The sequence below is a fragment of the Pseudochaenichthys georgianus genome, chromosome 22, assembly GCF_902827115.2.
Source record: "Pseudochaenichthys georgianus chromosome 22, fPseGeo1.2, whole genome shotgun sequence".
Lineage (NCBI taxonomy): Eukaryota > Metazoa > Chordata > Actinopteri > Perciformes > Channichthyidae > Pseudochaenichthys > Pseudochaenichthys georgianus.
In genome coordinates, this window is record NC_047524.1 from 35,051,036 (window position 1) to 35,068,708 (window position 17,673).

Sequence of the window (17,673 nt, forward strand, 5' to 3'; positions counted from 1 at the left end):
ACTACCTCTCTGAAAGGTCCCAATGTGTTCACTTTGATGGGCTGTCTTCTGAGTGGTTAAACATTGCTAATGGTGTTCCTCAAGGTTCTGTTTTAGGTCCACTTTTATTCTCCATATATATCAACAGTTTAGGTGAAAATGTGGATGAAGCTACTTTACATTTTTATGCGGACGATACCGTGATGTACTGTGCAGGTCCCTCCATTAAGGAGGCTGGTGTTAAATTACAACCCATGAACATAGTTTTCAGTAAGCCGACAGTTCTATATTAAAAAAATCCGTTTTTGTATTGGTCTTATGTAATATTAAAATGTTCTGAGATACAGAATTTGGGTTTTCATTAGCTGTATTAGATTAAAACAAATAAATGCTTGAAATAATTGACGTTGTGCTAATGAGTTACACCTTTTAAATTGAATTAGTCAAATTAATTAAGTTTTTCACGATATTCTAATTAATTGAGATGCACCTGTATATTCAGTGAAAAAGTGAGCAACATACAGTAGCAACATATTGGGCATGTAGCAGCAAAAGAGACACATTTTCCTCAGGAGGGACCAAAGCAGAGGTAAAAAGGGTTACATATTGAACTTATTTTAAAACATGTGAACATCAACACATCTCCAAAGAATATCATTACATTCATTCATTATTTTCTAAGTCATGCAATCAAATTCCATGTATCAAGTGATGCGTTGTTTACAGTTCAGTTCAGTTGCATTGGCATGAATAAACAGTTTTTGCTGTTGGTTTCCTCAGTTTCCAACAAATAGCGAGGTGTCACAAAAAATCTATTGATCAGATTTACAAAACAAAAGCAGTTACTGTAAGAGTACTCACAAATTAAAAGAAGACAATATAGGAGTCTTTAGCCATGCGTCGATTCACAGTCTATCATACCAAGCCTTGCCTTGCCATGTAGCCGGGCCCCACCCCTGCGAGATGGAGTTCATGACTTTATGAGCTGTTCATGAGCACTCATGAAACATTCATGAACAACTCATTATATGTTCACTTGTCATGTTCATGAACCAAAATTCTTAAAATGCTCATGAACCATTTTAAGAGCAGTTCATGACATTTTTATGAACATTGTTCATTCATATAAAGTTCCTGTTTTGCTCATGACAGACTTTTATGAGCAATTTATGAACTTTTCATGATCCAGCCAATCACAACATTATAATTAAAACCCCAAAAAGTTTGCATGAGTATTTCATGAACTTTTCATGACTATTAGCATTTCATGAATTTTGGATGATTGTGGCAAGTTCAGAATATTTTGGAATATTCATGAGCATTTTATGAACTTTTGATGATCAGTGTGATGTTTTTAAAGACCTCTTGAATATTCATCTACTATTTGAACATTTCTTTCTTTTTTAAAACTTTTAATCTTAAAACAAAACAATAGTGAATTTGAAACTGAACATTATCTGTATTTATTTTGGTGACATTCATATCATTTTATGGTTGATCTGTACTGTTTGAGAAGCAGTACGAGTAAGTAGCGCCAAGGTGGAACCTTTGGCAGGTGAGCGGTGACATCTGGGTTATTTTAGGGGGGACACTTCCGCCCCCTCCTCAGAAGCAATCCAGACGATCAACCGGATCCTGTGTATAATTATTGCTGCTCCACTTTTCTGTTTTCTACAGGTCAGTACATGATGAAAATGATCGATGTTAACTTGTGTGAATTAGATATGATGTTGGAGATGTTTAGGAGAGTGTGTCAGAAGGTTTTGAGCATGTTTGACATAGTAACGGTATTTTAAAAATACTAAACTGTCGGCAACAATAGATGCCATTTTCGCGGGCTTCAGCCGCGCCTGGGTAAATGTGACCTGAGCGAAGGCTCGCAAGCAGGTTAGCTGCTGCGCACGGGTAATATGTTTTGTTTACCTGAGTGCAGTCTTGCAGGCACATTGCCTTGTTTTTTGTTTATTAACATTGACAGTGTATTTTTGTGATCTCCATAATATGTTATATTTGGTAAAGATAGATATATTGATAGAAAGTATTATTTGATAGCGTTATGTGTTTATAGATAACAACCTGTCCTTCACTGCAAACATAGCTGCTACAACCCGCTGCTGCAGATACACGCTTTACAACATCAGGAGGATGCGTCCCCAGCTGACCCAGAAAGCCACGCAGGTTCTGGTCCAGGCTCTCATCATCTCACGCCTAAACTACAGCAACTCCCTCCTGGCTGGTCTACCTGCATGTGCCATCCGACCTCTGCAGCTCATCCAGAATCCAGCGGCTCGTCTGGTCTTCAACCTTCCTAAATGTTCCCACACCACGCCGCTCCTCCGCTCCCTCCACTGGCTTCCGGTAACTGCTAGAATCCACTTCAAGACAATGGTACTTGCGTACCATGCTGCGAATGGATCTGGCCCTTCCTACATCCAGGACATGGTTAAACCGTACACCCCAGCACGTGCACTACGCTCTGCATCAGCCAAACGGCTCGCTGCACCATCGCTGCGAAGGGGACCCAAGTTCCCATCAGCAAAAACACGTGGGTTTGCTATCCTGGCTCCAAAATGGTGGAATGAGCTCCCCATTGACATCAGGACAGCAGAAAGCTTACACACCTTCCGGCGCAGACTGAAAACTCATCTCTTTCGACTCCACTTCGAGCGATAGAACTATTAACAAAGCACTTATGGACTGGCTTACCTAAAGCCAGTTGAGTAGCACTTGAAATGTTTTTGCTCTATGAAACCTGATGTACTTATATGATTCTGTTTTCTTCAAGTTTGTATTTTGTTGGTCGAACGCACTTATTGTAAGTCGCTTTGGATAAAAGCGTCAGCTAAATGCAATGTAATGTAATAATTTATATTGACTATGTTGAATTTCTCCTTGAGATACAGTAATTGACTGACAGACAGATAACTTAAATGGAGAAATGTGATGTTTGTAAAGTTCAGCTATTTGAATGTAACTGTGTAGTTTGAATTTTGAATAAGAAGCATTCCAGACGATCAACCGAAGCCTGTGTATAATTATTGCTGCTGCACTTTTCTGTTTTCTACAGAAATCATTTATTGTTGCTGTGGTACCCAAGCTTTTGGGACACGTAACAACATTTTTTGTGCAGCTGAGTATCAAGAACTGCTTCAAATAGTGATAGGATTAATTGTAGTGCTCCACCTGTAAACATGTATGTTTGTTTGTTTGTTAATTTGAGTAAAGTTCCATTGTGATTGACATAATTGTTGTTTTCTATGGTTGCCAATTGACCCACAGTCAATGGTTCATGAACAGTTCATGTACATGAACAGTTCATGAACAGTTCATAGCCAGCCATTGGATTATATTCAGTGACTGGGTATGAACTGTTCATGAATGGTTCATGAAGTTGTTATGAACAGTTCTTGATATGTTCATGAACAATTCTTGATATGTTCTTGGTTGAAAACTGAATATCCCTACACACTCACTGAAAACTCCATTTCATGAATTGTTCATGAACCTGCCTAAAACCATATTCCATGAATTGTTCATGAACCATTCCAGCACAGGAGTTTCATGAGTAGTTCATGAACTGCCCTAGTGCCATTTAATGTTCATGACACTTTCATGAACAGTTCATCAACTTTGTTATGAGCTGTTTATGAGCTGTTCATGAATATGGTTCACTGATATTCCATGAACTTTTCATGACAAGTTCATGAACAGTTCACTATCATCTCACTGGGGCAGTAAGAATTTATATACGTTTTCATGTGGTAGGAAATATGTGAGTGCTCACGACATGATGGCTAATTACATCTGAATAATGCAGGTTAGAAGGTCGCCCCCCTCCTTATTAGTTTTCCCTGTTTTATTTGTTCAGGTCAAGGTCTGTCTTTGTTTTCCCGTTTTATTTTGAAAAGTGTTCACCCCCATGATATGTCTTTTACTTCCTGTCTCTGTGTTCCCTCCTGTTTGATTACCCGGTATTGTTCACCTGTATACATTTAAGTTCCGTTTTTCCTTTCAGGCTTTGTTAGAGTTTTGATGTCGTTGGACGTATCTTGTTCTGAGAGAGTTTGTTGTTTTGCCTGGCCCAGTTCAGCCAATTAAGGATTTCATGGTCAAGAAACAGTTTTCTGCATTTTGGTCCTATGTACTTTGCTCTCCAGCCATGACATTAAGTGTTCAGGTTACATAAATACTAAGGGTTTTGTGTATTTGGCGACATTGGGCTGACATGACACGTCTCAACCTATCTTCACCGGCACACGTGACACGTCCCGTCTCCGGCACACGTGACACGTCCCAATCTATGGTCTCCGTGTCCAGCTGAATCCCCTCTCGTATGTGTCTGTGTATTCAGCAGGATGTCTGCAGGAGGCACTTGGAGTAAAGTTATTACATATATAATGGCACTGTTCAAGCGGTAAACACTTAAGAAAGAACATGTCAAGCTATGTGCTGTATCAGAAACAATGCGCGGCGTGTTTTGGGAGTAATATGCTATGTGTTTACATTAGCAAGCATGCTAACACTCAGAGCTAACCATGGAGCTAACGCTGTAGGCTACTGGAGAGAATATGTGTAACATAATGTCCTTGTGGTAAACCCTGCGAGAGAGAAAGGTTTGAGCTCCATACTGTTTCAGAAATAAAGCTTGAAGTGGTTGAGAGCATAATATGGCATTTAATCACCGCAGCGTTTAGCTGAGTTTCTCCCGGTAGAAATCTCTAGCAGGGGAAAGCTGCCCATTTAAAGCAGAATCAGCCTGTTTGGAACAGGGCTGCAATAGTATGAGCAATATGAGGCATGGCTAAAATGGGTGATCTGTTTGGTATTTTAAGCGAAATACTTCACAGACATGTTTTGTATCCGTATGGCCCTACAATATATTTTTCAAAACAACATTAACAACATTGTAATGAGTGTTTGAGGGACTGAGTTAACATGAAGAGAGAGAAATGTATGTGTAGTATTTTGATTGAGCTATTTTCTTAATTCACAATTATCGGAGTTTAAGAGAAATCTTATTCAAATTCAAAACCTTTATTTATCCAGCTAACATCCCATTGAGATCAATGATCTCTTTTTCAAGGGAGACCTGCAGCATGTCATGATCAGTTTAGATTATTCTTTATATAAGGTTTGTTAATATTATTCATGATCCATATGTTATCCTTTATCCATTAAAGGTCCCATGACTTGGCCATTTCTACTGATCATAATTCTATTGTTGAGGTCTACTAGAATAGATTTATATTGTGCAATTTTCCAAACTCACATTGGTTTCTCAAACAGCATCTCTGTATATTATGTGTATTCACTCTGTCCTAAACGGCTTGTTGGAGCTCCTGTGTGTGTGTGTGCGTGCGTGCGTGCGTGCGTGCGTGCGTGTGTGTGTGGAAATCCGGATTGGTTCAAATTAGGGATGCTCCGATCGATCAGCCGCCGATCGCTATCGGCCGATATTCACTCTCGGCCGATCGATCGGTGCTCTCTATAAAGGCCAATCAGGAGAGCCGATCACATGACGTAAAATACATGACACTTTTCTCTGTGCGCGGCAAAACAAGCTCGCCAAAATGGCTTCACCGGTCTGGCAATATTTTAAGGTGTCCGTAAAAGACAATAAAATAGCGGTATGCAACGTGTGTGAAGCAGAAATCCTGCAGCCCGCTGTGACGGACCGGTGAGCAGAGCAAAACACACACTAAGAGTTAGACCTAACCAGTGTTGTGCTAGTTACTGAAAACCAGTAACTAGTTACCATTACTAGTTACTTCATTTCAAAAGTAACTCAGTTACTTTACTGATTACTTACACCAAAAAGTAATGCGTTACTGTGAAAAGTAACTTTTTAGTTACTTAAAAAGGGCTCCCATTATATTAATGCCCTTATAGCCTTCATTTCAGTACTGTTATTGCATTGGAGAACAATACAATCTGTTGATCAACTTGACATGCATTATATGCAATCTGGATAGCATCGATATTAGCTGGCTTTACATTTTTGTATATTCTTTCTCCAGGTAGTTGGAAAAAGTGTTCCGTCCCATATGCCGTGTGCCGCCCGGACATGCTATCATGCTAACTAGCTCCCTGAAAGCGGGTGACTCCACTGTAGCAATAGCCTGCATGTGTTCTACAACATACCGTGCAATGGCTTCATCGACTTTTCCCTGGCTAGCAGTCCCTTGGTTAAAATCCAGCCGCTGTTGCTCAGGTGCAGGTGGAGTGGCATCGGCTAAGTCTCTGTGGTCTTAGCTACTAGCTTCGTCCCAGCATGTTGTTTTTGCAGATGTTTTAAGAGATTTGAATGACTGGTTTGGGCAGTAGATAGGCTCTTTGACCCGCCAGGACACAACTTACATTTAACTAAAACGTTCTTTTCTTTGTGCTTGACAAAAGTGAAATAGTGAGAATATCTCCAGGTGGAGAAACTAGACTTGAGCTCCGCCGCCGCCATGATAGTCTTGTTAGTAAACAACACAAACACGCCCACAGCCCGTCTCCGCATGTGACACAGGAAGTATTTAAGTACATTTACTCAAGTACTGTACTTAAGTACAGTTCTCATCTCTGTTCACCTGGCTGTTGACTATATCAAAAAACTAACGCAGTAACGGAGTAACGCACCATGTAGTAACGGTAACTGAGTTACTGAATTTAAAAAGTAATGCGTTAGAGTACTAGTTACTGCCAAAAATAACGGCGTTACAGTAACGCGTTACTTTGTAACGCATTAGTCCCAACCAGTGGTTGCGTTAGACTTTTTGGTTGTCCTTCATTTTGACGGACAGGATCGTAAAATTTCCGTCATCATTTAATATTACCCGTCATTTTATTTTTCATGTTTTAATGATGAGATGAGACATATTTAATATTTATGTTTGGGTACTGAGCAGCAAATGTTCATTCATTCATGTTTTAATGATTCATACAGAACTTTTAAGGGCATGGAGAAACAAAAAGATGAACAGAGACACCGACCGTGTGGTCACTTTTCATGTGACAGACAGACAGCACAGCAGAGGGGGCAGAGGCCGCTAAAAACACCGCGACCATTGAGCCTAAACAGGCAAATATGATGCCATCGTTTTAAATGAGTCAATTACAATCAGAAATATGAACAAAACATTTACAAGATCAACTCAATTGACCTGCTGTAGCCTGAACGCTGATTTCTGCATCGCCGTGCACCCTCGGACGAATCCGTTACTCATCTTAGCTTTTCTACAGATGTCGCAGAACATTTTGCCATCTTCCCTCCTCCGCCACTCAAACTCTTGCTCCCACTGAACCCGGTACTCCCGCTTGAACTCCTTGCCACTTGCTTGCCCCTCTGCCGCTGGCTGAACATTGTCAGTTTTAGTCTTACTGGCTTGTAGTTACTGGCATCCTCCACCGCATCAATCCCTCTTTCCACCTCGTTTATCCACACCATCACAATTACTGGGCTTATTAAAAAAGCTTCGGACGATCAGCTGCCGTGACATTTTGCGATTGCTGAAGCCGGTTAAACAACGAGATAATCAACGAGGTCAAAAACAACACTAGACAATAGCTACTTAATATGCACACACTCGCCACCAACTGGACAGTAGAGTACAGTAGATCGCCCTCAGTCTACCTGGCCACTAAGGATGTAATATAATGTGGGCCATTGGTGGACATTTTGGCGCTGTTCCGAGTTGTGTTCTAATCTGTCAAAATGACGGACTGCTTTCAGATTTTTCCGTCATTGATGTTAAATATTCGGTTAACGCGACCTCTGGTCCCAACACTGGACCTCACACACTTAGCTATTTGATCTACCTCTGGAACAAGCTAAACTAGTTATAAATATATTTATTCTTCACTGTCGGGTCACTCATTACTGGATCGGGGGCCGCATGAGACGGATACTGACGGACTGTCAGGGGAGGGAGAGAGGAAAAGAGTGCTTCCACTCATTTCTCCCGTGTTCTTATCCAAAGTTAATGTAAACTTGAATAATGTACTTCATTTGAATGTAATAATTATGTTGGTTGTTGTTTGTGGAAGCGCATCATGTATTGAAAAATGTATCTGAACTTTTCGATCCGTTACGATTATAAACTGAAGCAATATAAAAATGAGCCCCATTGACTGAGATTTGATTTGATTTGATATACTTTATTAATCCCCGTGGGGAAATTGTTTCTCTGCATTTGACCCATCCTAGTGTTAGGAGCAGTGTGCTGCCATTTTGAACGGCGCCCGGGGAGCATTGTGGGGAACGGTGCCTTGCTCAGGGACACCTCGGTAGCACTTGGTCTTGCCGGGACTTGAACTGGTGACCTTCCAGTTGCCAAGCCAAGTCCCAATCGACTTCGCCACCACCGCCCCCCAGATCCCCATAGCCCCCACTGTACTCGAGGGTGTGTACTTTGAGAGTTTGTGACCATGCAGACCGTTTACATGCATAAAAAGCTACATAACACACAAGGGGATGGGTAATAACCAGAAAAGCATGTCATGGGACCTTTAACATTTTGATATTATTACACACACACACACACACACACACACACACGTGAACCTAATATTATTACAGAACTAGCGCCCGAACATATCTCAACTAAATGAACGACTGCTAATGCTGCTTTTTCACTTACACATTTTTCCATCAGAGAACCAGCAGGGCATTTTCTTTTCATTGCAGCTATAGGTAAGCCATTGTTTTTCATGAGTTGACAAAACTTGTTAAATAGAAAGTGGTCTAAACAATAAGACATTCCGCAATATTTCATAGAAATAAACAAGAAAAATAATCTCCAGTGAGCCCTCGTTTTGTCAAACAAATGGCAAGTGTTTACCTACCTTAGACCTGAGAGCCCAGTATTCCTCTGTGCCATATTCCAAATGTTTGAAAGCAGTCAGATAGTCAAAACTGATGATCGCTGTCTGCAGACAAAGAGAGCAGAGACAAGGAAAGACCTAATGAGTAAGCAAGTGCACTTTTTCAAAACCACAGTATGATAGAAAATGATTTTACTGCTCTCCCGTTGTTGTTGTTGTTCTTGTTGACATGTCAAACTCAAGGCCCACTTCCGGACCGCTGTACAGTTACATCTGGGCCGCGAGAACATTTCCTAACTATCATAACTGGCCCACCTGTATAAGACATACACCGCTGATACTCCAAGTCCCAGAATGTACTGCATCAGCCAGAGCACCAAGACATTCTAGAAAGGAAAGGAGATATTGACGCCCGACAATTCCTTGCGGAAGCAACATTTACAATGATGCACATCACGCAAATGGATGGACGTTAATAACCTACGCACACGTTGTTATCTGCACCTTCCTACTGCTTTATTGCACACTCATGAGACGTCAGAATTCACCTCAAAAGAAATAGCCAAACGAAAAGTGGACTCTGAAAACAGGGGCTTTCAAGACAGGTGGGAGGGAGAGACACCTGTTTACTAGAATTTGCAGGAAAGCCGTTTGTCTTGTTTGTGGAGCTGGCGTGGCCGAATTCAAAGAACATAACAAAAGACGGCACTATTGCCCCTTTTCCACCAAACCGGTTTCAAGGCCGGTTCCGGACTAGAGCCTGATTAAGCTCTGGTTCTTCCTGTTTCCACCGCAGCGGATCCGGCTCCAAGTACCGAAAACCGGTTCTTAGCTGCCCCACTCTGCTACACGGCAAGAACCAAAAACCAATACGTCATGCTTACGTCGGAGGGGGGCGAGAATAACTTTACCAATCCTGTCGTTTTGTATTATAGCAGCTATCGGATGGAATCAATACATGGACTACACAGGTTGCCATGTCCAACTATCACAAGTAGAATCATAAAAAAAAGATATGCCGGTAAAATATGCCTATAGAAAAGGGCTTACTAATATTGGGAGGGATGAAACCCTCTTTAATGGTCACACATGCGGAGCACACAGTGAAATGTGTTCTCTGCTTTTATCCCATCCTAGTACCAGGAGGAGTCTAGTACTAGGAGCAGTGGGCAGCTAGTGCACAGCGCCCGGGGAGCAATGGGAGTTAGGGGGGGAAGGGAGTTGTCCGGTGCCTTGCTCAAGGGCACCACGGCAGGGCAGGAGGTGAACTGGGACCTCTCCAAGTAGCAGTCCATACTCCATTTGTAGGTCTGGTCGGGGACTTGAACCGGCGACCCTACGGCTTACAGTTCAATCCCCTACTTTTTTTTTTTTTTTATTATATCAAAACATAGTTACATTTTGCACACATTATAATCCACCTTACCGATCCCCAAAAAAAAAAGGACCCCAAGGCTTCCTTCCAATTTAGTTGCATCTCAATCTCAGTTTTCATAGATATTATTCCTGCATACACATCACCATCTCTCTAGTACACACATGAATTAATGCTTTCCACCTCCGCACACTTTTGTCATACATACACCCATCAATTACTTTTCATCCCATTTTCCACATCTTTCCGCGTCTCAGTGATCGCCCATTCCTTTCTCCTTTCCCAATCCTTCTCCCACTCTTCCACCGTTTCTCCCTCTCTATTTCCATACGGCCTTTTCGTTAACGTGAGGCGATGCACATCCTTCTCGCTTTTCACCCACTCACCCTTTTTATTAATCACCCCTATATTTATTTCCATCACCTTCCAGTCTTTCATTTTCTCCTTCCTCATTCTTGCATCTCTCTCTTTCCTTTCCTTCTCCACTCTCATTTTCTCCTCCACTTTAAGACAATGCCTTTCCTCTTCCTCCTCAGGCTCTACATCCTTTCCCCCTTCCTCCCTTACTTCTTCACCTCCCCCCCCCCCTCAGTCTCCTCCATCTCAACCTCCACATCATTTCCCCCCCCATTCCCACATCTTCAGCTTCCTCTCCCTCCTTCTCACTCCCCTTCATCCTCTTTTTATCCTTCCTCTCAACAGCACACTCCACACTCTCCACTCCTTCCCCCCCCCCCCATTTGTCGCCACCTCCTTTCCCTCATTTAACATCACATCCTCATCACTCCCACCCTCTCGTGGTCTTTTCCCCCCTGCTTCCCCTTCCCCGCCCACATTCTCCTCGCCATCCATCCTCTCATTCGTCTCACCCACCTCTTCGTCTCACCCACCTCTTCAGACCCAGACCCCCACCCCCATCCTCCGGATTGGGGGGGTTGAGAAGCAGGGGCCTCTGGGGGGGGAAAGACCCCTCCTCTCTCTCACCCTCCGCTCTCTTGTGGGGACCTTGCCCTCCCTCTTCCCTCCTCTCTTTCCCCTTCCCACAATTCCTCGCTAAATGCCCCGCCCCTTTGCATCTATAGCATGTTAAGGCTGGGCACCAGGTCTGAGGCAGTTCCTGCAGACCTGGCTCTGCCCATCATGCCTAACATTATAATACTCTGCTCCCCCCACCCCTTCAAACTTGGTTGAATAGGGGAGGGATCTTATCTCACTCCCAAACTCCACCCTTAGATATCTGGTGCCATCTGCTATCTTTGTCCCCGGCATAAACCTCCTTATCACCTTTGACACAGGTTTCACCCCCCACTCTAACAGTTTCATCAATATCGCGTCATCCCTTAAATATATCGGTAAATACATGTCCTTTTTCACCAGTTCCCGTGCTTCCATCATCACCCCCTTCACCCTCAGCCCCTCCAACAACACTTCCTTCCCCTCCCTTGTGTTCATTGTTACTTCATACTCCCTTTCCCCTTTCGCCCTGCACCCCAAAACTCTCCCACACATCTCCTGTATCCCCACTAATAATTCCCCCACTGTTAATTTGTTTACTCCACCTTCCACGGAAACTTTCAGGGTGAGCTCCGCCAGATAGTCCACATCCTCCGCATCTTTCTCCTTTCCTTTTTCACCCGTTTTCTCCTCTCTTTCATTCCTTTCCTCCTTTTCCTTCTCCTTGCTCGATCCTGCATTTATTCCCCCTTCAATTTTTTCGTTTTCCCTTCTCTTCCCCGCATTCTCTCGTCTTTTCCCGTCTGCCTCCTCACCGCCGCTGCCCATTTCCGGGTTCGCTCCGTCAGCTTTCTCCTTCCACCCAGACGTCCCTTCACCAGGACTCTGCTTGTCCTCCTCTTCTCTCTTTTGTCGTCTCTCTTCCAGTCTTTTCTTCAGAGAAAACACAATTTGTTCTCCCTTCTCGATCGTTTTCTCCTTCCCCTCACCCGCTTTGACGCTGCCAGCTAATGCTGCTGTCACAGCTACAGCGGGGGCCGTCAACTTCTTTCCGGTTTTAAAAACTCCCAATCTTTCTCTTTCGTCCTCTCCCTCCTCCACTGTTTTCTTCTTTATCACCTTCTCCTTCCTCTTATCGTTTCCCACCTCCATTCGTACGTTTTTCTCCTCTTTCTCCGCCGTTAATCTTTCCTCCTCCTCCACTTCCGCATTCTTCGTGTCAGCTGTCTGCTGTCTTTCATCCAGTGGGAGCCCCCCACTGGCCCCAGACAGCTTCGCTGTTCGGGGGGGGAATATCAACTTCTCAAAGTATCAAAAATGTAATCCAAACGAAGCCTCCAAATCCAAAATACACGGCACCACGCACCAAACATTCCTCCGGCGTCCTCCTCACATACACCCCGCGACACTAGCGGCTCACAGTCCAAGCCCCTACTGACTGAGCCACTGCCGGACATTGGGCTTATGCCACAATAAGATGGCCGAGGCTATATACAGGACGGTCCTGTACACAACGCCAAATGGCTATATACCGCCTGTCCTGTATATAGCCATTTCAGGGCTTCTGTGCAGGACCGTCCTGTATATAGCCATTTCAGAGAGCTGTGTACAGGACGGTCCTGTATATAAGGTCTCTGAAATGGCTATATACAGGACGGTCCTGTGGACAAGATATCTGAAATGGCTATATACAGGACGGTCCTGTACATAAGGTCTCTGAAATGGCTATATACAGGACGGTCCTGCACAGAAGCCCTGAAATGACTATATACAGGACGGTCCTGTACATAAGGTCTCTGAAATGGCTATTGTTGAGCATATTTGTAATAACAAAGTCATGTTTGAGTTCATGTGTATGACATCATCAGAATGTGCCTGAAACGTGGTGACGCTAATGAGCATGCGCAGTTACAATAAACGGCAGTACTCCAGGCCAAACTCTGAGCGATGTGGTCGTGTGTTTCTTCTGTCCGTTAGCATACTTACAAGCTACTTTGGTTGACTGCAAACGTGGAGACTTCTGCTGAATATAATGTCTCACGCAACAGGTTATGGGCCCAGTCAAGGAGGCCAAAGGTGGTTTAAGTTGTTATTCGACGGTGACGAGAAAAACTTTGAGTTATGGGAGACGAGGTTTTTGGCGCACATGGAACTGCGCGGCCTCAGTGAAGTTATCCTGGAAGAGCCAGCGATAGACTACAATGACGAACAAGCACTTGAAGAAGACGCAACAAAGAATGCAGAGGCATATGCTGAATTAGTGCAGTGTCTAGATAATAAGAGTTTATCACTCATAATGAGAGACGCGAAACGAGATGGAAGAAAAGCGTTGGCAATACTCCGAGAGCACTACGCGGGAAAGGACAAACCACGAGTCGTGAGCCTGTACTGTGAACTCTCTTCTCTCCACAAAGCAAGCAACGAGACTGTTACTGATTATATTATTCGAGCGGAGACTATATTCACGTCTTTGAGAAGGGCCGAAGAAAATATCAGTGACGGGTTGCAGATTGCCATGGTAGTGAAGGGGTTACCGGACTCATTCAACCCGTTTGTCGTGCACGTCACTCAAACCAACGACCGTCTAACGTTCGGTGAGTTCAAAGCTAAACTGCGGAGCTATGAGAGCACTGACAAATATAGGACGAGTGACATGAAAACGGACGAGGACGGCGTTATGAGGACTAGCGGGGCGAGGACACGAGGACGTGGAAGAGGGAAGAAGATGGACTTAGCCGACACTGAATGCTACACATGCGGAAAGATGGGGCATATGGCTAGGACATGCCCTAACGAGATCCAAGCGAGGCGAGAGGAGCGACGGTGGGACACGCCACACCGAGGAAGGGGCCGAGGCAGAGGGCTGGGCCGTGATCAGGTGAAGAAGGCAGACGGAGACACGGAGGATGATACCGGTGCATCATTCTTTTTCAAAATAAGTGACTGTCAAAATCAAGTAGGAAATAAGAGAGGTCTTATGGTCGACTGTGGTGCCACAACACACATGATTAATGACCCGGCAAAGTTTAAGACAATCGATAAGAGCTTTAGACCCGAGGAACATGTGATAGAGCTGGCAGATGGAACGAAAACGACCGGGATGGCGAAGATGAGAGGAGAAGCCGAAGTTGTTCTGCTCGACAGCGAGGGACGGCAAGTGAAAACGAGGCTCAAACGAGCGCTTTACATCCCATCTTTTCCACAAGACATTTTCTCCGTGAAAGCAGCGACAGCCAGCTGAGCTGAGGTCCGCTTCAAAGACGGTGATGATTGGCTGATTCATCAAAATGGTACTAAGTTTAAAATGGATGTGTATGGTAGGCTATATTACCTTAGCACAGTAGAGGATGAAAATACTGATGATGTTTGTAATGGTTGTCATGACATCCAGACATGGCATAGAATACTTGGTCATTGTAATTTTGAGGATGTGTCTAAACTTGAAAAAGTGGTTAAAGGTATGTCGATCAAAGGGAAACATGACATTTCTAACCATAACTGTGAAACATGTACGCAGGGAAAATGTACTCAAAGCAGAAACAGGCAGGCAGATGCAAAAGCTAAGACGGCACTAGAGCTAGTACATACAGACCTATGCGGTCCAATAGAACCAGCAGATAAAGACGGGTACAGATATGCAATAGCATTTACTGATGATTATAGTGGGATGATTTTTCCCTACTTTATCAAAGCAAAGAGTGATACAGCAAAAGCTACTGAAAAATTCCTAGCGGATACTGCTCCATATGGACACATTAAGTGCATAAGATCTGACAACGGTACTGAATTCACTGGGCATGAGTTTCAAACTTTACTTAGGACGAAAGGGATAAGGCACGAGACAAGTGCCCCATACTCACCTCACCAGAACGGTACTGCTGAGAGAGGTTGGAGGACCTTATTTGAGATGTCACGATGCATGCTATTGGAGAGCAAACTCCCAAAGCAGTTATGGACATATGCTGTACAGACAGCAGCACAGATACGTAACAGGTGTTACTGTAAGCGTCTAGAGCAGACACCATACCGTGTTTTTACTGGCAAAACACCCAACTTGTCCAACATGAAAATATTTGGCTCAGAATGCTACGTGTATAAACAGGATAAGAAGAAGCTAGATTCTAGATGTGCAAAGGGTATTTTTGTAGGATACGACAAATATAGCCCAGCATTCCAAGTATTTTATCCTGAGACAGGGAAAGTCCTGAAACATAGGCTGGTAAAATGTATCACAAAGAGTAGTGCAGATAGTCAGACTCAGACAAATCATAATATGGATTTAGACCCTTATGGAGAAATTATTCCCACAACACCAGCAGGGACAAAAATGGTGAACCAGAATCAGAGAGAGCCTGATGTGGGTGTACAGTCCTATAGTGAGGAGAATATTGAGGCTAGTCAGATCCAGACAGATGGTACTCAAAGAGAACAGGGAGAGAGTGCACGACGCTATCCCACTAGACAAAGAAACGCTCCAGAATATTTAATGGAGTATCAGTGTAAGGCTGATTGTAAAGATGAAGGTGAAAATGTAGATTATTTCTACAGGGTTGCTTGTGACGTACCCAAAACATACATGCAGGCTGTAGGCTCTAGGAAATCAAAAATGTGGGCTGATGCAATGAAAGAGGAGATAAACTCTTTAACAGAGAATGAGACCTTCAGTCTGACCACACTGCCAAATGGCAAGCAAGCAGTGGGAGGTCGTTGGGTATATGCAGTAAAGGAAAGCCCAGATGGATCTGAGATTTTTAAAGCCAGATATGTAGCTAAAGGCTATAGTCAAGTAGAGGGAATTGATTACAAGGAAACTTTTTCACCGACAGCAAATATGACTTCTGTACGTACATTAATGCAGGTGGCTATACAGGAGGATCTTATCCTACACCAAATGGATGTGAAGACAGCTTATCTCCATGCACCAATAGACTGCGAGTTATATATGGAACAGCCCGAAGGTTTTGAGGCAGAATCCAAAACAGGGGAACACTTAGTGTGCAAACTTAACAAGTCATTGTATGGTTTAAAGCAATCCGGGCGAAACTGGAACAAGTTACTGCAGATCATCTTACAGAGAATGGGTTTGTGCAAAATGATGCTGATCATTGTGTCTACCGAAAAGAGTCTGAGAAAGAAAGAGTTATTCTGCTGATATGGGTAGATGACCTACTTATAGTGGCCAATAACAACGGCTCACTCAGTGATGTCAAAGAGATGTTGAAGAGGAAGTTTAAAATGAAAGATTTGGGTGAACTTAAACACTTCCTAGGTATCGACTTTACACAGAGTGAGGGGGAGATCAAAATGAGCCAAAAGAGACACATAGAAAAGATGCTAGAGAGGTTTGGCATGTCAGAGTGCAAACCAAGGTCAACTCCATGCGAGCAAAAGTTACATTTTGACACTGAGGGTGAAGTTATCGATTCAACAGGATACAGAGAGATAGTAGGTAGCTTAATATACATTATGACATGTACTAGACCTGATCTGAGCTGGATTGTGAGTAAACTGTCACAACACCTAGCAGAACCAAAACAACAACATTGGGCTGCAGCAAAACAACTGTTGAGGTATCTAAAGGGTACTATAGACCAAGAGCTACATTACAAGAAAAGTGAGGAAAGCCTAAAGCTTGAGGGATACAGTGATGCTGATTGGGCAGCCGATCAAAATGATAGGAGAAGCACAACTGGATATTGTTTCAGCTTAACTGAAAATGGTCCAGTTATATCCTGGAAAAGCAGGAAGCAGCCAACAGTGGCGCTATCGACCTGTGAGGCCGAGTACATGGCATTAGCGGCTACTACTCAAGAGAGCATGTACCTTGTACAGCTATTAAAAGGGGTAGACCGTAATAGCCCACATGTACCAGTGAAGATATATGAGGACAACCAGGGAGCAATAGCTCTATCCAAAAACCCTGTATCCAGACAGAGAAGCAAGCATGTAGACATCAAATACCATTTTGTACGATCTGCACATGCTGAGGGGAAGATATCTATTACATATTGTCCTACTGCAGATATGGTAGCTGATGTCCTAACCAAGCCGTTGACAAAGGCACAATTTGACAAGTTCAAAGGGTATTTGTTTGGAGAGTAATGTAAATTGCAGGTATACAAATTGAACACTGCTAGAGAAGCTTTTGTTTTGTTTATTTGGATTCTGTGTACCACTGTAGAGAGTTATCAACATGTCTTTGAGTGGGAGTGTTGAGGATATTTGTAATAACAAAGTCATGTTTGAGTTCATGTGTATGACATCATCAGAATGTGCCTGAAACGTGGTGACGCTAATGAGCATGCGCAGTTACAATAAACGGCAGTACTCCAGGCCAAACTCTGAGCGATGTGGTCGTGTGTTTCTTCTGTCCGTTAGCATACTTACAAGCTACTTTCGTTGACTGCAAACGTGGAGACTTCTGCTGAATATAATGTCTCACGCAACAGCTATATACAGGACGGTCCTGTGGATAAGATATCTGAAATGGCTATATACAGGACCGTCCTGCAGCTAACGTCAAATGACTATATACAGACCGGGCTATTATAGCATGC

General features: G+C 43.4%; 1 protein-coding gene across 4 annotated transcripts in view; it reads right to left on the bottom strand.

Annotated features, from left to right (window-relative positions):
- The window catches only part of adck1 (aarF domain containing kinase 1), a 208,608-nt gene that overhangs the window by 127,537 nt on the left and 63,398 nt on the right, over positions 1-17,673 (bottom strand). For 3 of the 4 annotated variants that reach the window (XM_034111234.2, XM_034111233.2, XM_034111231.2), the window contains exon 3: positions 8,809-8,892. The exons of the other annotated variant lie outside the window; for it this stretch is intronic. In XM_034111234.2, coding sequence (XP_033967125.1) covers positions 8,809-8,892 — 84 coding nt within the window. The remainder of the gene's footprint in view (positions 1-8,808; positions 8,893-17,673) is intronic. 4 annotated transcript variants of the gene reach the window in all.